This window comes from Halichoeres trimaculatus, unplaced genomic scaffold (genome assembly GCF_033239565.1).
Source record: "Halichoeres trimaculatus isolate MK-OKI-2021-1 unplaced genomic scaffold, fHalTri1.1 fHalTri1_scaffold_14, whole genome shotgun sequence".
NCBI lineage: Eukaryota > Metazoa > Chordata > Actinopteri > Labriformes > Labridae > Halichoeres > Halichoeres trimaculatus.
Genome location: NW_027437192.1, coordinates 18,475,887 through 18,503,228, shown reverse-complemented (window position 1 = coordinate 18,503,228; position 27,342 = coordinate 18,475,887). Strand labels below are relative to the sequence as shown.

The 27,342-nt window shown below is 40.8% G+C and overlaps 1 protein-coding gene across 4 annotated transcripts in view; it reads left to right on the top strand.

Moving 5' to 3' along the window:
- Positions 1-27,342, top strand: part of runx1t1 (RUNX1 partner transcriptional co-repressor 1) — a 71,457-nt gene that overhangs the window by 35,673 nt on the left and 8,442 nt on the right. For 2 of the 4 annotated variants that reach the window (XM_074686967.1, XM_074686965.1), the window contains exons 2-9: positions 6,315-6,452; positions 9,333-9,574; positions 12,472-12,561; positions 18,357-18,538; positions 23,853-24,115; positions 24,856-24,944; positions 25,452-25,647; positions 26,799-26,867. In XM_074686967.1, coding sequence (XP_074543068.1) covers positions 6,315-6,452; positions 9,333-9,574; positions 12,472-12,561; positions 18,357-18,538; positions 23,853-24,115; positions 24,856-24,944; positions 25,452-25,647; positions 26,799-26,867 — 1,269 coding nt within the window. Of the gene's footprint in view, positions 1-6,314; positions 6,453-9,332; positions 9,575-12,471; positions 12,562-18,356; positions 18,539-23,852; positions 24,116-24,855; positions 24,954-25,451; positions 25,648-26,798; positions 26,868-27,342 lie in introns of all 4 variants that reach the window. The other 2 variants (XM_074686966.1, XM_074686964.1) reach the window with 1 other exon arrangement.

Here is a 27,342-nt window from a genome sequence, read left to right as displayed (position 1 = left end):
CTCCAGACTACTGCCTCCCAATCATAACACTGACCCAGGTGTTAATCCCCAATTACAAGCCTGTAACTAAACTCATCTTTTCATGCGGCTGCAGGGCCTCTAGCACCATGCGTGACTTCAGATGGCTATTGAGTTCACGCATTAGTGCGCTAAATCCCTTTTATGAATTGAATTTTTGCGCCTTAAATTAACTTAACTTTTATTTAAAGAAATGTTGGGCATGTTAGGGATAGCATTTGTCTGGTCCTTTAGATTCAAGATGAACATTTTTTAAATGGTGGTGTGGTTCACTGAGAGGCCCTACTTTCCCTCACTCAAACAGCTCCATCTCAATAAGGGAAAACAATCAATGCTAACAAACTGTAGTCATTTATTGTAATGTAATGTCTTCCTTAATGTGTTACCAAATTAGTTGCTTTAGGAGCTTTTACAGAGTTTGATTAGAGGAAAGTAGAAAAAACAGCCTTTAGAACTACAACCATTTTCTAAGCTTTTTCTTTAAAAACTGACATTTCTAATAAATCAACTGTCTGAGATGTCAGAAATGTGCAAATTCTTACAAAGAAAATGTATGATCACAGAATTTGTAGTTACCACCTTTGGATTTAGTTTGTTTGATCTGGTTTTGCTAGAAATTGCGGTCTACATATTTATATAGCTTAGATAGGAACAGGGTTGGAAAGTGGTCATAAAGGGCAGGCGTTTATGTCACCTCCCCTCCGGGACACGCACCCTCTCGGTTGGATTTAGTGGCAAAACAAACCTCACCTAACATTGCAGAGTGTGGCAGCAAACACAGTGAAACCGGGGAAAATGTGGAATGAGACATGAAATTAGGGACAGTTAGACTCAACATTGACTCGTAAAAGTGACCAAAGGACAAAATTTGAAATGTGGCCGTACCCCCAGTACCCCCTTATTTGGAAAACTGGGCTAGTCTCAGTTCAAGTTACTTTATAAATCGTATCAGGCACAGGGGTCATGATCACATAAATGAAGACAAAAACGTTTCAAGTATAGAAAATATAGCTGCATGGAAAATGCTAACATTTAGAACTTTTCTTATTTATGGTTTGATTTTACCCACACATCCAGCATAAATTAACATTAACTGACACAAATGGGAACCATAAATCAATCAGCTATCGTTTCCTGGATTGTTTCTGTAAATTGCAAAGATCCATCTTTTTTTTTCTCTTTGTCGTTCAGTAGCCCGCCAAAAGATAGATCCAACTACTTTTCAAACCTATTCGTTTAATCAGTCGCGCAACAGCTCCTCCCCATTTTTTGATACTGTTTTCAAGTTTAGACAGTATTCAAGCCAACGCTGCCACCCATCTCCCTCTTTATGCCACTCAGTGGGTGTAACCGCAGTGACGTCTGCTTGCTGTGACGTCAGGTGCCCCTAGGGTTGCCACCCTATGCGAATCGTCCTGTATTTCGCACCTAAATGTTGTATCCCATTTTAAATCAATACGGGACGCAATTTGTCCCATATTTCCTGTTTGCCTTGAACGCAGCACCACTCTGCCTGAATTCAACATGCGTTAGCGTCCGCCCACTGGAAACGGCAGTCGGTTGGTTGATTTTAATCATGGAATAAGTGCTCATCGTTAATTGGGTGAGAGAAAGTCACGGAAAACCACCACAGCCACCCCCTGCTGCTGAGGGTGTCCCTTATTTTCCAGCCTCAAAAGTGGCAACCCTAGGTGCACGCTCTCTATTCACATGAACTTACAGTTTATAGACTTAATAACAAAGAGTGCCTGAATTTTCCTCTGCTGTCAGCTTGTTTTTTAAGCCACAAAAGTAGTCACAAGAAGATTTGGATCCTATTTTAAGTCCCAATATCTTACAGTAGGTCATGCAAACAGGGCCAGAAATGACCACATTATAAGAAAAATCAATAAACAGAACCATTTCAAGCTTGAGCTCAAAGATCCAGAGAAACAGCATAAGTGGAACCATGTGCAACACGCTAACTTCTCTTTATTTAGCTTGGGCTGTTAAGCGTATACATGCAGTCTCTTTGTGCTTGACTGGAAAATGATGAATTACCTTGGGCCCTGTCACCTGGCCGTCTTTTTAAATGACCTCTTATTTTCATAGATCAAATTTTAGGCAGACATACAGGATATGATAGCTGGCAGCCGGAGGTAAGACTATATGTTTCCACTGACTATTCACTTACTATATCCTGAGTTTATAAAATAAATAGTGGGGTCCAGACTTTTTTACTGTGGTTAAAATTAGAGCAGTAAACCTTTTTAAGTCAAGTCCTGTCAGGAGGACAGAGAGGTTCTCTGTGTGTGTGTGTGTGTGTGTGTGTGTGTGTGTGTGTGTGTGTGTGTGTGTGTGTGTGTGTGTGTGTGTGTGTGTGTGTGTGTGTGTGTGTGTGTGTGTGTGTGTGTGTGTGTGTGTACAAGAGAGACAGAAGCAGAGAGAGAAGTGAGTGTGATGAAGACCGGGGCAGACATCCAGCACAGTGGATAGACAGTTAAAGGTTTGGATAGTCAATCTGTGCTCTCAATCTTCTCTTCAATTTGACTCTTCTTTCACCTCCATTCCTCCATCCTCTGCTTTCCTAATCAGTCTTTTTTCCACTGATCTCCAGTCTGTATCCATTTATGCCTCTCTGCAATTTATAATCGTATTTGTCTGCAGCTGCTGGGTCAAAACCTTGAACTAATGTTTCATTTTTATGATAGAAATGAATACATCCATTCATAATAGTCATAAGCAGACCAAACCAAAATCTTTGGATACCTGAAAGAAAATACTATCTAAAAACGTACCTGTCCCTAGTTACAACAGCAGTTAATTCCTTTCTAAAACCTCTGTATTGTGTGTTAAATTCAGGGCATGGATATTTATCTTGAAAGTGTACCGAAGCTGTTTTTCAGAGGCCTACACTTAATGTTCTATTTCGTATAGGCTTCGCCCTTTAAGGCTATAGCTAGTGGCTTAAAGGGCTGCGCCTATACTCATAGAATCTGGAGTTACAATACATAACTAACGTTTCTGGACCAGGAAGTTAGGGTCAGCATTTCCAACATGGAGACAGCCACATCCTTTCTAGTGTCTCTATTGTTGACTTCTCTTAGGACAGCTTGAGGGCATGCACTGTAACTTGGGAACAGTTGCTTGTTTATATGGGGGTGTCATCCACTGGTGTTAAGCAAGAGTTTTACTTTCTTTTTTTCTTTCTTCATTTCTTTATTTATTTATTTCTGTCTTCATTTATTTATTGATTTATTCATTTATTTATATTTTCCTCATATAGAAACTGTGGGAAAAAATAACCATTCACTGTAAACAGAACCTACTCTCTATTTACAAAATATTAACAGAGAAAATATTTTTTTTTTAAAAATGAGTATGAGGTAGGACAAGAAAAAGCAAAGCTTCCCCTGCTGCCCCTGCTATGTGTTTCACATAACAGTTTGTATTACAAACAAAACTTGTGTTGTCTGCAAGTCACAAGGCAAACACTTCATATCGTAAAACTAAAGACAGTTAGTTTATATTCTAAACAAAAAATGTGTCCATGAAAAACCATAAGACAAACAAATTGTGTCATAGATCAAAAGACACTTGTGCATTCTTGGTCTATGTCTCACACATTTTTCTTCTAGTGCTCATAATAAACGGTTTGTGCCTGAATTTGAAAATAATGATGTTCCTACACAGTTTTAATGGATCATCAAGGCCGTTCCATAGTGCTAAACCACAAACAGAGATGCCCATGTGTTTTTTTGTTGTTGTACGGACTACTGGATGTTTCAGCCTACAATGACCTCTTGAATAATGGCTCCCATCTCTCTTACAAAACATCTTTTGGATGTTTCCTGGAACCTTGTTGTTTGGTATTTTGAACGTAAATTGACCAGTTTTATATTCCACAAAATCCAGAAATGTCAAATTTTTTGATGCTGAAATTAATTTATTTGTATGGAGGTTTGGTTGTTCTAAAGCAGGAGTAATCTCCCTTTGTAGAGAAAGAGGGTCAGTTCACTATCCTGAGATTGTAACAGCGATTTAGCTTTGATCAATGTCTTTTAATAGATGTCCTCCATCCCCACACCATCTTTTTTCTTGACTCTGTAGTTGCAGATCAGACTGTTATCAATACCAATGTATGTACACAGAAGTCTTAACCAGGAGCCTTTTTTCTGCTAACTTCTGAATACATAAAAGACAAAAAAAGTTGTCTTTCTCTTGGAGAGCGTTTAAAGCATCATTTCAGTGTGGTCTGAACAGCTTGTGTCTTATAAAACTTGAAAGAAGTCTTCAACTTGAAGTGTAACTGCTCAAAGATGGTTTAAAGAGGCCTGTTCTCCCATGATCTGTTTTGTTGCCTACTTCTAGTGGTTGTTTAAATCATTTACATCACATTCCCTTTTTTTATTTCTCTAAGGGTCACAACATCAAATAAACAAAACTGACCTCAACGTTCGTTTTGGAAATAGATTTATAGAGGCCCTCTCTGTTAGTAATTCAGAGACATCTCCATCCCCACACTCGCCTGCCTGCTAAAGCTGAGCTAGCATGACTAAAATACTTAGTCACAGTTCACCTCGGCAGCAGACAGCCACAGTGCTACCGCGGCTCGAGCCGAGCTAACAGGCTTAGGATATCCTGTCTCAGTCACATCACAACTTCTCTTTCATGTCACCTAAACTTAACGTAGTGAATCCAAACTGCTGCCATGGACGGACACTTCAATCACACATTTTTATAGCCTGTAGTGTAAACACTTGAATGCACAAATGAAGAGTGAAAATATGGAGAGGACTAAATTATATGCAAAGTATGAGATTGTGTAACAGGGCGCGCAAAAAAACACAATTGCACCCTTGGATCTTAGGGAAAACTTTGGAACAGGGTCAACACTTTTTCTGGAACATTCATTTTCACCACCCTGATTTTAGTGTGTGTGTGTGTGTGTGTGTGTGTGTGTTGCCTGATAAGCGAGAGTTGAGTAAAAGCACATGCCCCCTTCGTGATTACAGCTATATGTTCCCAAAGTCACAGATAGCACTTCTGTTTCTTTTGCAGCTCCTCCCTTCCCTCCTTTCTCCTTCATCCTCTTTCCTCTCCTTCCTCCTTTTTTTTATTGTGTCTTATTCACAATGTGCCGCAGAGGTGGTTGATAACAGTCTGTTAACTCTAGGACAGCCCTGTTACTGCTAGTATAGATGGGAAGTTGTGTATCTTATCCTGCAAAATATGGGCTGGGGCCTAATGAAAACTTCAGATTAATCTTGTTCCCACACATTGATAGGTTCACTTATTTTCTCAAAGCAGTGCAGCTGATTAAGGTGAAGATAGGCATGTCATCTGCAAAAATATTCATTTCGAATTATTTCTGGGCATTTCTACAGCAGGGGAGACGGTGGATACTGTCAGAAGCCAGGTAGACAGAGTGGAGACTAGGGGTGGGTACCAAATTAGGTAGTTTTATGGGTACCAACCTTTTTCTGTCACAGATTATCAATCCACTTAAAATCAAGTGGTACCTAAACACATCCTTGTGACAGTGAGGGAGTGGAAGAGTAGGCAATTTTCCTTGCTGGACATGTACACAGCTTTGCAACTTTATAAATTGAGGAATAAATATGTTAAATTGGAAAAACTTTGAGATTTTATGTTCAAACAATTTGACATTTGTTACCACATTAACACACACAAATGTATCGTAAATTGGTACCTTTGAGTACCGATACTGATTGCTAGTTACTGGGCATCAGTATGTATGTATCGTATCTTTTCAAATGTGAATGGTACCCATCCCTGGCGGAGACATACAGAAAGTGGAAGTGGATCTGGGTTAGATTACTCTGTTGTACGCCAAAGTCAAACTGTAAGGCTGTTTTGTCCCTTTATTGCAGTTGTTAGCGGTGGAGGAGGGGTGTGTGTACTCTGTTGCTGTTTTGTACAGCGGGCTTGCAGGATGGCACAGATGGTGGTGGAATGAGACCCGTACTGGCTGCAGATTTACGCTCCTCTCTCGGGTGTCTGTGCGTCTGTGAGCCTCTCCTTTATCTCCTCCTCATTCCTCCTATGACAGCCTGAGCGAATGCATCAGTGTCATCGTGGCGAGGCATGCAGACGTATTAGCCGTCTGTATTTCTAGAACAAGTCTGCCTCACAGGCACTTTGATATCAGAGTAAATCCTGCTGCAGATTAAGATATAGTTCCTGTCTGTGGGATGTGAAGCCCTGAGCTGTGGTATATTTCCTATATGATAAAGATTTCAGCATGTAAATGATGTTTTTTTAATCAGTGGCTTGTCTCCTCTGTCCTCCCTCAGATCGCACTGGGAAGCACTCCACCATGCCCGACTCACCTGCGGACGTCAAGACACAGTCCAGGTTGACCCCCCCTACCATGCCACCCCCACCCAGCACACAGGGAGCACCTCGTAACAGCTCCTACACCCCAACCACATGTGAGTAATGATAGGTCTGTCGCTCTACTCTAAGGGGTTATTGATTCCTCCTTTGAATTTGGTGCCTCATAAACCTATAAGTTACGTAAAATTTCATTAGTTTTCCAACGTTGATGGTGATGGGAAAGTCAATCAAGATGAAAACACATCCAAACAGCTTTGATTTGTTTGTATCACACAGTTTTACAATTGCAGACCTTCTGATTGCCACAATCATCTGTCTCTGGTACACTGCAAGAATGCAAACATGGTTACTTTTCTGATCTCTATCCCCTGGAAATAGTTTCCCAGTGAGTACAAATGGTAGCAGACATCCCACGAGTGGTCTGTCAAAAAGTAACACAACATTCTCAAACATTCGGACATAAACAAGTTAACCACTGTGTGTACAGATCAGATGTGCTAGATATTTTACTTGTGCGTCATTTTGACGGACAGTTGTAAAACCGGTCACAATAAATAACCTCAACTTAAAAAAATCGATGAGACTTATTAGTTATGAAAAATCAAAAAAGCGACTCAAATACAACTTGTAACACTAATTATGCAGGGCAGTTTAATTGCTTATTGGTCAGAAAGAAAAAAATGGATAAACAATAGACAAATAATTGAAAATAATAATAATCATACCGACCATGCTGCCAAGAGCTTTTGAAGAACTCATTTGTTCTTTGTTTTGTTTTTTTGTTTGTTTTTGTTTGTTTTAAAAAAAAAAAAAACAGAACTTTTTTCAAGTTTCAAAGTCAATTTTTTGTTTGCATTTTTTTTTGTTTTGTTTTGTTTTTCTTTTTTTGCTTCTATAAGGTTTGCCCAAATTTAAACTTTTCTTCTGAGCCACATGGACTTAAAGTGGACTCTCATTTTTGCCGTATTCAAGGTCATCAATCAAAATGGCAGCAGAGGAGATCAGCATCAGGTGATGTGTCTTTGCCTCACACAATCAACTTCTCGCATCTGTTTTGATTTTACGGAGGCTGAAGCCCTGTTCTGCTGCTACACTAGATACTGAAATGACCACTGTCACTTCAGTAAGCGTTTTAAGGTCTGGATACATTTCACCCAGAGAAGTAGTGAACAGTCACGACTCTTCGAAAGACGGGTTTCCCGATCTTGCCAGAGCCATATGTACAAGAGAGGCGGCTTTAGAGTCGTAGTTGTAGTGGTCACATAGGAACCCCAATGCATCAACTCCATAGATCAGCAACAATCCATGTCAACAACATGACAACACAATCCCTAATTAATTGAGCAAGCTCACCTCCAACTGTACATGAGGTCGACTGCAGGTGCTATATATGGTTAATGAATAGTTGTGTGACAAAAGAGATGGACTGGCTTGCTCTCACGTTTTCCAATCTCACAAAATGATTCATATTTTTTCGTAATTGCTCAAAAAATTCTGTCAAAGACAGAGAATAATCTGTTAACACAACCTCAGGTACAGATATCATGTGCAAGTTGTTCAACTTTGTGAATGCAGGGATTGCTTTTTCAATGTTTAAATACTGTTAACAATGCATTTTCATGAATCTTACATGAAGGCTGTACTTTACGTTTAACGTGAGTGCCCCCTGTTGCCCCCCTTGTGTTGATGTGTAACAAGAGATGCCAAATATGTTGAAATAAGTCCAGCTGTGGGAGATAGAAATCATTTGGATAAGTCCTTGTTGTCAGAAGATACACTGATCTCTACAGCTATAAATAGTATCTAAAGATATAAAACCAAAGAAGTTACATCCAACATAAAGACATTCAAGTGAAGTAACTATAAACTGTCTACATCAAAGCAGACATATGCATGAGCTCTTTCCATCAACATCAATACTTCAAGATCCCAGGAGCTCTTTAACAAGTTACTTTGAGCCTCTTCAAATCACTGGCATTCCAAACAACTCACCCAACAAGTTCATTAACGCCCTCGCTTACAAACTGCTGGAGCTCTGCCATGACGCACACATCGCCTGTGACAAGCAAATTACACCCTAGTATTCACTTAGAAGTGCATACTTAACCACTTGCATGAAGAGCCCTAGAATCAAAGAATCGAAGGCCCTGCGGTTCGTAACGCTCAGAGCACTCAACTCTGCATTAAAAGTGCTGGTTCTCTGCAATCCAGGCCTTTTTTTTCTTTCGATAACTGACTCTCCTTTTCTTCCTCTCTGCTGTTTACTTTCTCCCTCCCTTTGTATCCGTCTGTCCCTCTTGATTTTTGTTTTAAACACTCGCACTCCGCAATTAACATTTAGGCTTCCGTGAGAGGAGGGAGGAAAGGCCCCGGCTCTCTCATTACACAAGCCGGAGGTTTTAACAAAGCAGTAGTACGCTTTGATTTCCACCAGACGTAATTGTTAGCAGATGCAGTTTGAGTATCTCGTCTCTCTCCTCTCTTTACAGCGGCGGCTTTGGACGGCGGCCAGAGGGGGAGTGAGTGGATCACTAGTCAAAACCTAATCTCATTAGAGGGAAAGCTTTGTGCCACCGTGTATCTCTTTGTACACAAACTGCCCCCAACACACAAAAACACGCACTGCTCCCATGCTCGGGCTCGACAGGGGGTTGAACTGCCCCTGCTTGTTTAGACTGCATGGAAGGAGGGAAAAGGAGAAGGAGGGAAAAGAAGGCAGCGTGTCTCACAGATATGTTTTTCATGAGAGGATCAAACAGGCCGCTGAGATTGGATACAAATGTGGAGGATTGTGGATGCTTTCAGGGGGATGTAAATCATTTCAAATCAGTGCATTGAAATCAAAAAGTTGTTCTTCCTTTTGTTCGTATCACTTTTTTTTCTGTATTTGCTTATTTGAAGAAAGCAAGGTGGCATTTTAAGTTGAAATTAAGCATTTTCTTCCTCTCTGGTTTTTATGTTTTTGTTTCAAACAGTAACCAACGGCAGTAGCCACTCCCCTACGGCGCTTAACGGCGCCCCATCCCCACCAAACGGCTACAGCAATGGTCCCAGCTCCTCATCATCATCCTCGCTGGCCAATCAGCAGTTGCCGCCGGCCTGTGGCGCCCGACAGCTCAGCAAGCTGAAGCGCTTCCTCACAACTCTGCAGCAGTTTGGAAACGACATCTCACCCGAAATAGGCGAGCGAGTCCGCACATTGGTGCTGGGACTAGTGGTGAGTGGCTACTGTGTTTGAATGTGTGTGTGTGTTTGAATGTGTGTGTGTGTGTGTGTGTGAGCTTCAGTTCAAACAGCTTCTGGAAGGAAAGTTGACACCAGCCGACACCAGCCTTTAAGTCTGCAGGAATAACTCAATCCATTAGTGGCTTATTAGAGCGTAATTCTGAGCATTTGTTCAGGATGCCCGAGTTACCAGATGGAAGAGGTCCATTGCTTGAATAAGTTGAAAGGCAATACTTAAAATACTTTGAAATAGTTAGCGCTGATTGAGAAAACCCAGGGGTATTTCTCTTAGGCAGTTTTCCTTTCATGTGCTAGAAACCTTACCATTCTGCTCCCTCTGGCATAAACGTTAAACAAACAATTTGCAGATCTCTGCCTCAAGGATTGACATCCATTACAACCTTGCAGCTTTAATTCAATGCCTTGTAACAGAATAGCAGCGTGTTGTTGTCCTCTCGGACTAAGAGTCACATCAAAGTAGGAAACGTTCAGCTTTATGCACCTGTAGCTTTCTGGATAAAACTGTGTTGGGTTTTTTCAAACTCAATTTTAACACCAGCGGAAAAACATAAGTACGGGGTAATGAGTTTGTACTTGTTGCTTTTTACATCAAACTTGCCAAGGTTGTGCAGGTTTAAAAAACCTGTTTCCTCTAGATGCAGTATTGAAGCATTTAATTCATTAGTTTGTTTTGTGAATAAATGTAATTTGCAACAAATAAATAAATAAGCTAGTTGCAGGGTTAAAACAGGGCGATTAAAGCGTTGCTTTTAACACAGATGAGTCATATTGCTGCTTCATCTTAAAAGTTGAATTTGAATTAATTGAATTAACTAAAAAGAGCTGCTCATAAATAGTGTGCATGTGAACCTTTGTGTTTCCTTCCTTTGAGATTCGGCATTGGTAAAAACTGAAGGATATGATGCAAATCAAGCTCACAATCATCAAAATACATTCAACCAACAGGGATTGGATGAGACAGATGTGTTGCTCCAGCTTAGCAGACATGCTTATATGAAGGCTATATAAAGAAAAAAAAACGTGCAAATCTACAGATTTTTCACACGCCTGTGAGCTTGGAGAAAATTTGAGCATAATGAGCGGGGGGAATACAGAAATACCGATTGAATGTTGTGCAGAAAAAGGAGGAGGCGGAGGAGATGGAGGGAGGAATTTTTTTAATTAGCCTCACAGAGCATAGCCTCCATTTGGCTTCGCTGTGTTTATTTTTCTCACCGTCTGCATACGCACATGCCTCTCCGGTGTCATTTTGGCTTGTATCCCCCCTCCATCTCTCTCCCTCTCTCCTTCTCTCCCTCCTCCTCTTCCTCTACGTCTCTCCGTCCCTCCCTCCCAACCTTATTGAAAGAGTGACACCGTTAATTAGCTGGTTTGTGTGCTGCAGAGAGGGAGCGAGGGAGACTCAGGAGGTTTCACTAGCTGTCAAGAACAGCCCCTACGCAATCTGGGCGAACAGATGTAAGGCTGAATGTAACAAAATTCAGGTCTGGGAAATAACGCAGACAGTGTGGGGAGGAAAAAATAATATCTGCTGCTTTTTTATGTTCTCCTCCACGTCTCACTTGATTTTTTTTTCTCTTCTTGTTTGTATTTTTGCTTGTTATAGAGCAGATTCTTCTCCCAGGTGAACGCTCACCTCATTCTCCCTCCTTCTCGCTCTCTTACTCCTCTGCGTATTGGGAGTAGCTTGTGTTACAATTAAAATCAGTGCCGCTGCCGGGTTGTCAGACGTTAATGTGAGTTACAGGTGAGAAACAGAAGCGAGACTCTGTTTGGGAATGGAGGGATGACAAACTGAAAGTGTAACCTACTTTAGACCCCCCACTGCTCCTGACACAGTCATACTCAGCTATTATTTACAGCAGAAAACACATACCTGCACATGTGTGAGTCCTGAGATGCATTTTGATGCATTTTGGTCACATCGAGTCTAGAAAAAGAGAGATAAAGTTTTTGGATGGTTAATGAAAAAAGTGCATTGGTGTCAGGATTCAAATGTAGTCACAGAGCCTGATAGGCTAACTCAACTCAACTTTGTTTATAGAGCAAAACAACCACAGCTGAAACAAAGTGCTGTACTAGAGGTAGTGCAGGAATAAAAAAATAAAACAAGTCAATAAACTAAGATGCAGGTAGTGAAATTGTTGCATTGTTCTTGAAACAGTTTTTAAAAAATGAAACAATTAATAAAAAAACAAAAACAAACCATAAAACACTAAAAGCAGAGTCTCCAGCTGGGTTAAAAGCCAAGGATTAAAAATGGGTTTTTAAGACTTTTTTTTTTCAAGAAAACATGAAGTTAGATATACACTTTTTATCAAAAAACTGCAAAACGTTCAATTTTTTTCTACATAAATAATGATAAACATAATTGTTTTCATAAAAATGTGAAGTGAAGTACTATTATTTGGTTGAATGGAAAAAGGCAAACAGAAGCTAACAAAAGTAGACATGAATGTAGGAACAAGCACTTCACCTCCTCGTAATGAAATGTTAAGATTAACGTACAGGGTGCAAAGTTTCTTTCAACAGAAGTTTAGGTAAGAGACCACCGACACTTAAAACCAAGCCCCGTGTTTATCCGAAAAAAAAGAGAGTAGAACCTTCAGCCCATGTCTCCCTCCCTTAGCATATTTGTTCGATGATGTGAATCCTGCGTGTGTATTTGTTTTGTTAATTGACGGAGATGTGTGTCTTTGTTTTCTGTGGCTCTCTGCGCCGTGGCTCGCCCCATATGCTTCACATTAACAAAACCCAAAACATTCACTGCGGGCTGGGATCTAGCTTAGCTTCCAATAAGTAATATTATCACTTAATGCCTTCCACATGGATTCATGTGTTTTCTCTCCGTCTCCCGCTCTCTTCCAGAATTCCACGCTAACCATCGAGGAATTTCACTCCAAGCTCCAAGAAGCCACCAACTTCCCCCTGCGACCGTTCGTCATCCCTTTTCTGAAGGTAGATGCTTAAATCTCATATCACCAACTGAGGGTTTGACTGCATGATGGAGCTAATCTGGAAGACATTCCAGCAGCGCAGATCCAGATGTGAATACTTGACTTTATGATGTTTGTCCCTTTTCTATTTTTGGAGTCTTCCTATTGAGGTCATTTTTGTATCAGTCTCTGATTTCTACCTTTAAAATTTCAGTTTTCACTCAATGTGTTTTTTACTTCTCCTATCATATCCTCTTTGTTTCTTCATATATTTATCTTTCAAAATCAATCTGTGCATGGGTCATTTTAGTACTAAGGATGACCCAAATATGGACATTTTTAGATCTAACTGAAACCTTGTACATTATAAAGTATCTGCTGCAAATGTTTATTAGGTTCCGTCTCAGAATAATACAAAAAAAGCTGTTTAAAAATGTTTGAATGCCACTTTTTTTGCGACCCTGCACATCCCCAATTTGGGCCATACACAAAAAACACTGGACAAACCACTGTGAATGTGAATGTGAATGTGAACCTGAACCAAGGACTCTATATACACGGACAACCTATGAGTGGCTGCAGATCAGAAAGCTGTGTTTTATCTTGATGGTTTACACTTCAGTGTCTGCATTGAAATGAAGGATCTTTGTATTTTTGCAAAGACATCAATTTTGTAGTTTAACAGTCTATCCTTAGTTATTAAATATCACAAATGCAAGATTTTCGCACACATTTCTTAGGTATTTTGTCTTCATTTTTGTGCAATGGGGGGAGGTGGAAACATGTCACTCATCTGTAAAGGTAAGGTCTGCAGGAATATTTGTTGCCTGTTAGTAAACACAAATTCAAATTGGACTCCTCCTTGGCTCAGTGCCAGTGGCAGCACACACCCACATCTTGCAACCTTGACTATGTGAACACACTTTCTAGCCTAGCAACCACCTGTAGCATCGCGTTTCTATGTGGGAGAGACTTGAGAGCCGTGCACCTGACTTGGCATGTTAGCACAAGCTAATCATGGGTATTTGACACATACCTGATTAGCAGAAAGCCAAGTAGGGTCGCTCTTCATCTCAAGTTGCTCACCAAGTGCCTGAAAGTCAAGCCAACCTTTACCCTTGTTTAGGAAAAAGCTTTTTCTGTTTCTTTTACTCGCTAATCAACACACGAAGACGCTTGCTCAGTGGGCGCACTGTGATTGGCTGATGTAACCACACTTTCTCTCCGCCCAGAAACATCTCGATTCAACCAAAACATCAGGCTGAGGAGAGGGTTCAAGGCAAACACAGACACTGAGACACATGCATAGAGGCCTAGAAGTGACAGTTAAGCAGGATTATTCCTGTAAGGGTTGACATTTTTTAAATAATTTTTATAATCCACAGCTCAAGCAGGGTGCAATAAACATCATGAATCACTTCTGTGACAATGACGGGGACAAAATAACAAAAAATCCATTCAAATATGTTCTTGCTTGTTTGGAAAAGGAGGTCGACCTACGAAACGGCTGGTTTTAAGGAGCCAAAGTAGTCTGGAGCGCTGCTGGTTTGATCTGTTTGAGTAGTCAAAGATGAAAAATGGGACTGAGGTGTATAGTGAGGGATGCAGTGTGCAGCAGCAGTCTATATCATGTTATTGGGTCTTTGTGAGACTGAGATCAATATCAGTGTGGTACTGAGAGATGAAGAGCAGACGCCGGCGTTATGTTTAACCTACGGTTCATTTGTTTCCATTACACACCTCTGATTTTGTTTTCTCTTTATTTTCTCTGTTTGTCCTCCTCCAATCCTTAGCTTGATCGTTCTACCCCCCCCCCCCCCCCCCCCCCCCCCCCCCCACTCCCACCACCACCACCCTTTCTCCTGATCTTATCTTTGCACCTCTCCCTCTCCTCCTCCTTTGACAGGCACGAGGTAGATGTTGTTTATGGATATAGGATAGTTGGTTCTCCCTAAGCACATTATAATTACATTTTACAATCTCTAAAGCATCCATATGTGAATTTGCAGATGTGTGCAGATGTGTGTGCGTGCACTGATCCACTGTGGCGCAGCAGAAATCAGTCCCACAAGAAACGCTGCTAATGCCACAAACAGGGATTTTGTGTCCTACCTGTCTCCTTCCTTACATCCTCTCTCATTCTAACTTTTTTTCATCTTTTCTGCTTTGATTCCCCCTCTCATTTGTTCTCCATCCACTTTTCCTCCCTTTATCCCCTTCCTGTCTCTGTTTACTGCTCCTCATCTCTCCATCCTCCCTTCCCTCCTTCCCCTCTCGTCTCCTCACCAGATGGTTGGTGTATCACTGGGATGGCTGCAGAATCAAAGATGCAACTCTTTTTTTTTTCCTCCCTCTCCTCCATCGCTCCTTCTCTGCCTCTCTATCTCACTCTCTCCCCAGTCTAATTTTAGTGTCTTCCCTCTGCGGGGCTTTTAATGCCAGCGAACATATGGTGGTGGCGAGCAGTTGGAGGTGTAGGGGAGCTTTTATAGGTGCATCGAAGCACAGCTGCAACAATGCGCGTCAGGGCTCGGAGTTTTTCATTAAGCTAATGTTATACCAAGGCGACCCCTCTGATTCCTCCTCGTCCAGCCCGAGCCAAAGCCACTCAACAACTTTCTCTTTCTCTTAATACCAAACCACGAGTAGGTTGGGGCTTTTTACTGGAAGGAGGCAATCATAAACCACACAGCACTGGTGACGTGATGTGTTGGCGGGACGCCCTCCACACGAGACACCAGGCGGAGAGTATGAATGAATGTTTCTTTATTTAAAAGTCAAGGTTTGTCCTCGTCCCAGCTGTCAAATGATTGTTTTTGTTGCATCAAGCTGAAGTGATGGGAAATCTGTGAGGAATTAACACATTTGGCCGGGAGAGTAAGTTGTGGAAGGAAATCATAGGAGACGAGGAAAAAAAGACATGCAAGTCACCTAGATTCTCCTCCAACTGCAAATTACACAGAAAAGTTAAGTTGATAAAGTGCAGTGTACCCTGAATGTGGCATTTTCTGAATTGTTTTTTGGCACCGTTTGACAAAATGACAGATCCAGCATTTTCACAATAAATCATCCTGGGTGGAGTGTCGCTGCGGCTGCTGAGCACCACTTGAATTCTCTGTCTTATGCAAGTGCAGATGTTGGTTACCGTAACTGCAAAGGAGCAAGTGGGTGCGCTTTATCTTATGAAAAATGAACCTGACTCTTCAGCAGTCGCAATTTCTTGACTCAGTCTTTTTGTTAATGCACCGCCCGTCTCTCTGGCAATGAGGATGACCTCCTATTAATGAAAGATAAGTTCGGCGGGGTCAAAGCAATCTATTTCACGCTCTTTTTTCAAGGGGTAATTACAACCATAAACTATTAACGGACCATTAACTCGGGCAGGTAAAAGGAAGGCCGGCGCTTGGCATTTCTCTGACTCCAGCCAATTACTGGAGAGGGATTTGTGCAATTATGAAACATACACACCACAAAATAAATCAGGGTTTTGTTTTGCAAGTGTATATCTGTCTGTTTTTGCAAGGACATATAAAGTTTAGAAGAAATTAAAGTTTTTTCTTTTCCCAGTTTATGTGGAGCTAAAGGGTGAGAAAGAATAAAAGCCTGTGGATTATAAAACAGGAGAAATAAAGGAAAAGAACAAACAAAGCAGGAGACTTAGGGAGAGATTATGTTCTTGAGGACAAAACAAAGATTACCAGCCTTAAAACTTACAAAGATGGCCCTTCCAAAGGCTCCTGTGATGTACCCTGCCAAAATAGCCCCCACTTTCAGTCTGAACCTGCCTGACGCAACACTTTCATCTTCTTGCTCTAAAACACGCCCCATCAGATGTCTTTGAAGTCAACGCGCACATACCTGCACGACCCTGTGACTCCACACAAGAGAGTAGACCCCTTGTTATGCTTTTACTTTCAAAAAACTGGTCTCTAAAGAAACTTCTTGGGTGTTAATGCACTCTGGGTCACAGGAAGTGTTGGTGGTACAGAGGTAATGAGCGAACAGGGGTTAGAAGACACAGAAGAAATGGATCTCAAGTTAGCTCACAGCGGTGATTTTGGAGAGAAAGGCTTTTGTTGTGAGATAATTCACGACTTTATCTGCTTTTGATCAAAGCAATGCAGCAAAGATTTCTCTCTTTTGTTATAAAACACATCAACAAAATGTGTTTTCCATGCGGCTACATTCAGAACTTGCACAGGGAGAAAATATGCAGTTAGATTATATAACTTTGACTCCTGTGAGGAGTTTTTGTTTAATAATGCTGCCACTGTGAGCTTTAAAGGGAAAAGAGACCATCAGCATGAAGACTTGTCTTATCTCTGTGTATTCTTTAACGCCTGACACCACGACTGCAGGGAAGGTGTGGGATAAAACAAGCAGCAAAACCAGCCGTTGCATTTTCCAGGGTCTCAGTTCTTAATTGGCAATGTTTTTGATAGTTAAAAAAAAGCAGTATTATATAGATTTTTTTTTGTCAGAAAACACCACAAAAAACTGCACAGAAAAAAAATTCAAAGAGAGATTGAAGGGTGCCAAACTTCTAAAAATAGTTTTGAACTCTTTGGATCAAGATAAAATTGTATTTGCATTTTGTTTCTCTGAGTGCAAATTCTAAGTGTATCTTTCCCTCAACAAGATTTCTTATATGACATCCAATGAAAATATAGACTTCATATAAAAGTCACCATATAGGAAAAGCTGATCCAGCTGGCTTTTCCAGAGACCAGCAGAGGTGTGGAACTGAGGCGAGAGCTTAGCCACCTAGCACAAAGCCACACCTCTGAAAGAGTCCGATTTTGCATTATTAATTAGCCTGATATAATCAAAACACTTATATTTATATGTGTTATGACCAAATGTTTACCTTGTTACAGTAGTCATGAAAATAATGAAGAGAAACCACAGCTGTTGCTATGTTGAAAAAAAAAACAATCATATCATAACAACCTTTTCCTCAAGTTATGAAACCAATCTCAATTGGTCACTCAATGACTGCGTTTTTTTTTTTGTTTGTTTTTTTTAACCTCTGCTCCAATTCAATTGGCACAACTGAATGTAGTTACTTTGTTATTAACAGCCCACTGTACAGTGTCTTGGGACCGTTTACAGAACAACAGTTTTAGGATAAAACACAAGTATTGTTGCGTTAATGCCTCTTGTTTATGCATATTTGCCTACCTAAAATTGAAACTTTTGAAAATGGCTTCCAGAGTGGATTCTTTCCGAAATGCCGACAGCAAGTGGGAGTTTCACTGAAAAGCTGAAACCACGCTCAATTTTGCACATGCGCATGAAATATTATGTCGTTGCAGAGTGCTGTGTTGCGCTTGTGCTGCTGAATCTGTTGACGGTCTTTCAACAAAATGTGTATCTGTTGTAACACTTCTATAATTCACATTCGCCAATAGGCCAGATAACTACTTTATCTACTTTGGTGGAGATCTACCAAAAGCTGTTTCTGGACAAGACGGTTATAGCACCAACTACAGGCCTGGCATGCTCACTGCAACGTTTTTAGTTCCTCAGCGTTTCCATGAAAATGCTTCTTTTTTTTTTTACTGCGTTTTTTGCATTTTGGGGTGAAACATCGGGAAAACGGGGCCTTGGTGCCCTGTTTTGTGTCATTATATCCTAAAAGAGCCAAGCTCTTGAAAAGAGGAGTGACTCACTGGATGTGTGACTTAATTTTAAAGCAAAAGTCCAGTTTTGATACTTCCACCCATGCTTCTCTTCAAAGTGAGAGAGCCAAATATTGTTGGTAGTCTAGACGCTGAAATGACTTCAAGTGCTGAACACAGCTCTTTTTCTTTGCAGGCCAACCTGCCGCTCCTTCAGAGGGAGCTGCTGCATTGTGCCCGGCTGGCCAAGCAGAACCCGGCTCAGTACCTCGCCCAGCACGAGCAGCTGCTCCTCGACACCAGCACCACCTCTCCCGTGGACTCCTCTGAACTCCTGCTGGACGTCAACGAGAACGGCAAGAGAAGGACACCAGACAGGTGGGTCAAACAGAGACTCGAAGTATTCCTCGGCAGCCTCAGTACTAATTGTATATTCTTGCCAGCTCTGAGTCTTTTTCCTCCTCTGTTATTTGATCTCATGCATAAATCCCTGTGAGTCTGTCTGCATCCAAGTGAACATACTAAACTCCACAGACGCAGGCTGAGCCAATGCTAGGCAATCGTGTGATGTGTTAATGTATGTATGGGAAGTGTCTGTCAGAGCGCCACCGGGCCTCATGACGTGCTCTGTTGGACATCTCAGCTGCTGGCTCCTGCTCCTAATGGGCCAGAACAGAGAAAGGGAAGAGATGTGGGAAATAGACCTGACTACACACAGACACAGACATTAACACACACTTTGACACACACTGAGTAAAGAAAAAACACAGAGACAGATGTGCCTTATGAGAAGTGTGAATCTGTCACTTTGAATGCATATAAATAGCCTTTCTGTGTGTATTTGTTCTGATGAAGTTAAGATTCTGTCTCTATCAGAACCTGTTTAACCACAAAACACAGCTGAATTACATCCGTTTCATGTCACAGAATTTGATAATGTCTAAATGATCCCTGCTCTGTTGGGGAAACACTGAGAGACAACTTCAGCACAATGTAAAAATGTGCTGTCATCCCTTCAAAAAGTCTTGTTTAAAGCAGTGTAGACGAAAACAAAACCCTTCCTGTGGTGTAGCTACAATATTACTGAAAATATAAAAATCTGAAAAAAAAATAAATTCCGCCCTGAAACTTTTAAAGTTATAAAAAAGAAACACAAAATTACTAACAAGTTTTACAAATGTATTATAATGTGCACATCTTTGACGGAAGATTGGTAACATCTCCGTTTGTGCTTCCTTTGCCAGTTTGGGCCTCTGCTGTGAGTGCAATTGAAGCCAGGTTTTCAAATAAAGAGCAATCCCCAGGGGGTCTACATTTTTTTAATACAGACAGGGGAGAGGAAAATGTACTTTTCATATTTGCTGAGGGACAAAAATGCCAAACACAATATTAATAATTCTCACCTCTCTTTTCCCCCAACAGTCAGATAGGCAGACTTTTTCTGTAATACCTGCATATTTGCTGGCCGTCTGGTGCATGGGGAGCAAGCTTAGGGGAAAAGGTGTGTGTGTAAATGTGAGAGGGAGAGAATATATGGGGAGAGAGAACAGTAAGTAGGCATCTGTATTCGGTGTTTGTGTGACTGTACGTGTGTGTGTGTGTAGTGTGAAAGTGCGAGTACAGTTCATATATGCACCTCTGTATGTGTTAAGGTTTGTGTGAGAGTGTGTGTATGTGTGTGCGTCTGCCTGGGGAGATGGGCTGATAACACATACAGATGAGGCTCCAGCACCAATACGGCTGGCTAAGCACCTCTGCTTTTTGCTTACCTCTGCTCTGTATTCCCGCTTATTGGAGTCCTGTGTCGGAATATTGGAATTTCAATAGGAATCCTTAATTACAGACAACAATGCACTATCAGTACGACCCTTAATAATACCATAGTCTGCAGGAACAAGAACAGGAAAACTGCTGTTCAATATGCACAAGTTTCAACAAATGATGTACAGTGTAAACTACAGAGGCCAATTTTAAAATCATGTAGCATGGAGAGCAAAGTACTCCCTGTACCACGATGGCATGAATTATAAATTTAGCATAATTCAGCATACTCTAGCAGCATTGTCTGTTCCCTGCAACATAAAAGAGTTTTTATCTGGAGGACAAATACTTTCTTCAGTGCTAATTAATAAACTCTGACCCTTTCTGCTTTTGTCTATGTAGGTTGACACATACTGCAGGTCTTTTCAAAATAAAAGTCCTCTGGCAGAAGCACAACAAACAAAGGTTTTATTTCTGAAAAAGAGGAACTAAGTTTTATTTTGATGGTGGAAGGTCTAATGAGAATGAGAATGAGAATGCTTGTGCAATGCATTCTAATTATATAAACGTGTGTATTAATATCATAGGTGTTGTCAGCCAGTAGTGCAGCAGACTGAAATTAACATCACTGTCTCCACATGACCTACCAAAGCGCATGGGAGCACTTGTGTTAAAACTGGCAATAATTTCATAGTATTTTTCCACTGATGCCTGCAAACACTGCTCCCAGATTGATTTGAGGCAAAGAGATAAACAATATGTTCCTTTTCCACTGCAGTGATTGATTTGACTGACTGTCAGAAGGACAGTCAATCAAATGTTAAGCACCAGAGCTACTGTTTTGTCCACAGGGGGCGCCAATACTCACACAAACAAAGGCCATGTCCACACAAAGCCGGGTATCTGGGAAACCACACATATTCTTATGAGTTCCGCCCTGTCATCCACTCAAAACTGCAGTTTTACATCTCTAAAAAATATGTTTAATGAAAACTCCAGCCAGAAGTAAAGATTTTGGAAAACTTGTGTAGACGCCGGGAAATAGAGTTTATGGTTCTTAAACATCACAGAAAAATGACGTGGGGTTCATTCTGATTAGCCGGCACAGGTTAATGTCTGAAAAACACTCACAAATATGGGTTTGACAAGCTTTGAGTAGCACTTATCGGCGGATTTTCCCAATGCGTGGGGATGGAAGTATTTTTAAAGACAAATGTTTTTTTGTTTTTTTTTTAAATACCCGGCTATGTGTGTACAAGGCTTAAGAGTCCCAAGCTTGAAAGAGTCCAAGGATGGAATTCAATATCAAAAGCCTTTCAGGTTGACAGTCTTGAAAGAAGGTGTGTTACTTCCAAGCGGCAAGAATATCAGACAATGTGGAAGTGCTAAAACCTGCTGTTTCTTGAGTGTCCGATTGAGGCTAGCTCCGGAAGTCACGTACACACCAAGCCGTTTTTGAGGCCGAAATTAACGTATTTACAGCCTGGTTCACAAAACGTCTCCTGTCAGAATCGCTAACTTTACTGTCGGCACACACTGTACAGGGGGTGAATTTTCTTCTAACTTGGCTGTTCAGAGGATATTAAGATCGTGAGCTTGCCCAATCAGAGGCACAGCTCAGGGTCACGTGACCAACAGGTGCTGTACGCGAAGCCTTTGCCACTACCAATATCGCCGCTATAGCCAATGTGCTTCATTTAACCATTTCAGAAAAAGACGGGTGACGTTCAGGTGGCTACATCCATGTTTTATACAGTTGATCGTTTCTTCCTTTGCTTGAGGGAAAAAAGTTGAGATACAAGTTGTTTTCTTTATATATATGAGCAGGTTTATTTAGAGATGCTGTCCGATAACAGTACCATGGGGTTAAAGTCTAAGACCTTGAAGGGATTGACATAAAAGGCCACAGAAACTAAGTTTCTATTTTTCTATTGTAACAAAATTCAAGTAGAGGGAAAACTGCTGGAAACTGTGCTGCTTAAATGAAAACACAATATAAAGTAAAGACGTGTAGTTGGACACAACATTGTGTTAGTTTTACTTTCACTTGTAATGTTACACTCTGGTCAACACGCTAATCTGTTGTTGCTTGTTGTTCTTGAGTTTGTCGTGCTTTGTTTAAGCCTTTGGAGCATACAGTACCTGTGTTCATCATTTGTTGGATTATTACAGTAATGATAAGCATAGATTTTCACAGAGAAAACCCATTTGTCTTACCTCATGTTGCTAAATGCATTAAAAGCTTAGAAAAGTCACATTTACAACAGACAAAAATGTATGATTAATTTGCAATAAGTTTCAAGTTAATGGACAATCATGGGATTAATTGGGATGTGAATGGAAGATGCATTTAGATTGCACATGTGGAAATAGAATAGGTATTTAAGGTAGATTTATTTCTACATACATCAGAAGTAGCATAGATTCCTGAGGATATGAGAGCTTGAGCCAGTAGATAAAAACATTGTTGGAGCAGGGAGGCAGGGGAGAGTGTGTGTTTGTGTGTGCCTGTGCCTGTGCATGTGTGTGTGGTTGGGGGGGTGGATGGATGAGTCAAGGGAGGCAGTGAGAGACGGACGGATGGAGGGAAAGAGCATATGGAGAGCTGTGGATGAGCATTAGGAGCCCATAAAAACAGCTCATTAAGAAGTTCAATCTGTTCATCGGAGAGAAGGATGGGGAGGAAGAGGAGAGTGGAGAGAGAGGAGAGTGGTGGATTGCAGATAGTGGGGGAAGGTTGGCAAGATTTAACTGTGAATACACACATACATGTGCGAGCATGCACACATACACACACACACACACACAAACACACCTGGCTGCATTAATCTTTGGAAGCAGGCAAACAAAAATCCACCTGATCCTCTAAAAGCTACTTGATTCTATGTGTAATTGGTTTGTGGCTTCATGTTTGGACTCTAGGTGTGTGTGTGTGTGTGTGTGTGTGTGTGTGTGTGTGTGTGTGTGTGTGTGTGTGTGTGTGTGTGTGTGTGTGTGTGTGTGTGTGTGTGTGTGTGTGTGTGTGTGTGTGTAGGGGGGTGGTGATTTAGATGCAGAATACCTGGCACCTCTTTTTCTGGTATTTTAACTCCAGCCCTTGACAGCTGCACATGAGGGTGACACGGTTGTTGAAGTGATAAGGTTTCATGTTTCAATTTTCGAGGAAAAATCCGACAAGTTTTAGTTAGGATGGTTTAAAAAAGTTTAATACAATAAACAATAATTTCTCCTACTGCTTTTGTTTTATTTTTATTTTTTTATTTCTATTTGTTTATTTATTTATTTGTCCTTTAAGATGTATCTTGCCATATGCAAGACAAGAATCTGTGGCTCTCAGCTGCTAGCAGCAAAACAGAAGCCATACCTGTTCCCTGATTGAGTCTTATTGATCTTGGTAAAATAAAATAAAAAAACCCTTTGTTTGAAAAGAGAGGCTAAAAAGAAACACATTCCTTCCAAATATTAGTTATCTTGTATGAATTAAAATTATAATTCAGCTTATCTTTGGGTGTCAGTTGCCTGCTGACATCAGCCCGACAAGCAGCACCTGCATGCTTTGCTCAAACTCAGACTGGTTCAGTAATAATTTAAATCTCTTTGGCACAAAGTGCATATCACCTTTTTGTTTTCAAGTGAGTCATCTTGGAGATAGTTTAAGTGACATGAGCCAGTTAAAGGGACAGTAATGTTGCTCTGTATCACAAGCAAGCATTGTAGCTTAACTATGGTGTGTAACAAGAGACAAACAGCATTGGATCTAATAATAATAATAATAATAATAATAATAATAATAATAATAATAATAATAATAATAATAATAATAATAATAATAATAATAATAATAATAATAATAATAATAATAATAATAATAATAATAATAATAATAATAATAATAATAATAATAATAATAATGCAATTTTTCCCCACCCAGAACCAAAGAGAATGGCTTTGAGCGAGATGGTTCCCTGCACCCAGATGTTCACCCAAGCAAGCGACCCTGCACCATCAGCCCTGCCCAGCGCTTCAGCCCCTCCAATGGGATCTCCTACCAACCCAACGGCCTGCCCCACCCAGGCCCGCTCCCTCCTCAGCACTACAGGCTGGACGACATGGCCATCGCCCATCACTACCGCGACACCTACAGACACCCCGGCTCTAACCATCGGGAGATCCGAGAGAGAGCCAGGCCTATCGGTGAGAAAAAGGGCAAAGAAGGAGGGTGCTTAAAAGTCTTTGTGTTGAAAGATTTAAAATTATTGGAGACAAACCAATCCCTTCATGGCACGCTGTCAAAGCTTTTACTTTGAGTAGAACCAAGAGAAACATAAAGAGGATTTTATACACCAAGGTACACAGTTACAACAGTTGCTGCAGTTTTACATCATTTCTCAAGCTTTGGAGTTCTTTGTACACCGCTGAGATCTATAACTGTTATAGCAATGATAATAAGTCAGAATCCCTTTTTGTGCATGCTAGACAAACAGTCAGAGAGCACAAAACAAAGCTGATGTATGGGAACAAAAATGGTCCATTTAGACACAGCACTATTGTACGAGAGACATTTCTCTGCACAGACTCAGCCTTGATGAAGCTGTAATGACAACTTTGCCGGAGCTCTAAAAATAGGAGAGACATTTACCATGTCTCGCCCTGTGATGGATGTTTATTGGACTAGAAGCTCAGTCATTTTTTGAGTCCTGGCCTCAGGGTTGGAGAGAGAGATGGAGACAGCAAAGAGAAAAGGGAGCAAAGAGGGAGGAGAAAGAAATGGATGGCGGGAGCGCCTTAACCAGAGACTGAATGAAAGATGGATCAAAGGGAGGCTGGAGAAATGATGATAGACTGCATTGATCCTGTGTGTCACACTAACTCACTCTGTCTTTCTTTCTTTCTTTCTTTCTGTCTGTTTGTTTGTCCTCTTTCTTTTCTTACAGGAATGCATGCTGGGACCAGGCAGGAGGAAGTGATTGACCACAGGCTGACGGACAGAGAGTGGGCGGAGGAGTGGAAGCACCTTGACCATGTAAGAAAAGTAATAACATTTTTTTATTACTTTACTTCTGAGTTCTGTCTATGTAAGTAAGAGATGTGATGTAAGTGCTTATGTTAGTCATGATACATAGCATTATTAGAAATATCTGCCAATCACCATTCACAAAGTAGAAAAGACATTTTCCCATTTTGCAAAGTAACTAACTAAGACTAAGTTTTGAAATTGTATTCATGATTGGATAAAAAGATGTTTGAGCTTGTATACAAATATAATGGTTTGTAGACTCTCACATATGCTGTGAAAGTTGGTAGTTTGAAGCTGTATATTTTTGGATTTGCATGTTGTGAAATTTGACTGTAAACCTATGCCATCGCCTGGGACAAACACAACAGCTGTTCCTTCTGAAACAACGTAACAAATGCTAGCTTTGGCTTTGAATCCAATGCTTCACCACGAGCTCTGAATTCCTGAATTGAAATCAGTCAGTCAAAGTCTATGTGTAAACTCAGCGCCTTGCCCCCTCCCTGTCACACACAGCTCTTGAACTGCATCATGGACATGGTGGAGAAAACGAGGCGCTCCCTGACAGTGCTGCGGCGATGCCAGGAGGCCGACCGCGAGGAGCTCAACTACTGGATCCGACGATACAGCGATGCTGAAGAGCTAAAGAAAGGGGGCGCTAGTGGGCAGTCAAGGCAGCAGAGCCCAGCAGCACAGGAAAATGCAACTCCAGGTGAGGGGGGGACACACATTTTACTCGTGTGTAAAGAGTTTGTGGACAGAGTTGAAAGCCATTGTTATGGTATATTTAATACTATTCTGCTGCAGGGAGATGAGTTATGTTGATACTGTTATTTCAGAGCCTCTTTGTATAGTTTTAAAACAAGAAAACAATTGTCCACTGGCATCTCTAGCAACATGACATTCATCTAAACATTTTCCTGCCATTTCTTAATTTTTAGTCTTCCAATTTTCTATTTTCAGAACACAAAAGCACAGCTACGACAATGCTATGACTCACAATTCACAGTTTCAAAGTCATCAGACACTTTTTGGTCCTACTTTGTAACAATGCAATGTATCATTGAACTCATCCAAAGTTTTAAAACCTAATGAAGTTGCAGATTTTTTATCAAAAAATGCTGCTACTGACTCTGGCATTCCCCAGGGTTCAGTTCTAGGTCCTTTAGCATTCTGGGTGTACTTACTACAACTAGGCTAAAGCGCCTAAAAATTAGAAATATCAATATTTTATGTAGATACTTGGGTAGCCAGCAGTTTTTAAAGACATTTTTTTCGGTAGGGAGCATTCTTTATCATAAATGTAGCTGCTAAAACCTTTGTAGAGGAGAGCAAGCCGTCAAAGTCACTTTCAAAAAACTCATGTTCACATGCTAATTCAGCAGCCACAGAGTTAAGGGGTACACCAGTTTTGTGTCTAAGAATGGGTGGTTCTTCTTTTATACTGAGGATGATTTGTAAACTGCTCATGAAGTGCAGTACTCTTTTAAGTTTTGCATGAACAAGAAAATGCATTGAAATAATTCCTTTGGACAAAATGGGCAGGATTTCAGCTGCTGCTGGAAAGTTACTTTGGGGAAATGATATCTCAAGATATATTTCTATCCTTTTTTTGGTCCTATAAAGAACAAGCTAGTAAACATTTAAAACCATTTTTTGTGTTTATCACATTGTTTGTACTATAGTTGAACAAAATATTAGGTCTAAATATTCCTGATTTCAACAGTTTTTAAACTAAATTTCAACTTTTATATCTTGGTTAATGCTCACTTGGGGTTTGGTGATTTGCTCTGCAACTTAGAACTTTGTGCAAACCTCTGATGGATTTCTAATTACCATGTCTGTGCCTTTGTGTCTCACCAGAAATTCACAGGGAGCTGCTGCACCGGCCTGTGTCTGGCTACGTCCCTGAAGAGATCTGGAAGAAAGCTGGTGAGCCTGCCACATACTCACTTCCTCTGCCTTTCTCTACATCTCTCTGCAGTTTCTTAGATGTTCTCTTTTTCTGTGGGAATCACAATGTTTTCTTTTTCACCCACATGACTCAGGGCTAAAAGAGAAGCACTCCTTTAAACCTCATACTCCCCCTCTCGTCTTGATGTAGTCTGCAACTGTCTTCCCTGTTGAATTGAATTAATATGTGAGGCTGCTCTTGGAAAACCTTTTATTCTCGATACAGTAGAAAGTTAAAAATTTCACCACCACACTTTGTACACTCCAAGTATGATGTCAGGTCGTAAAACAACATTATTGCTGCAGAAAAATAGGGACATAAATAGCTTTACCAGCTGCTCCAGTGGTTTTGTTTTTAAATCTACAGTAGCAGGACTCAGTGTCTTTTTGCTTTTTGGCACTTCAGTAATCACTGCAGCAACAGACATCACAGCTATTCCATTTAACTGGAGTG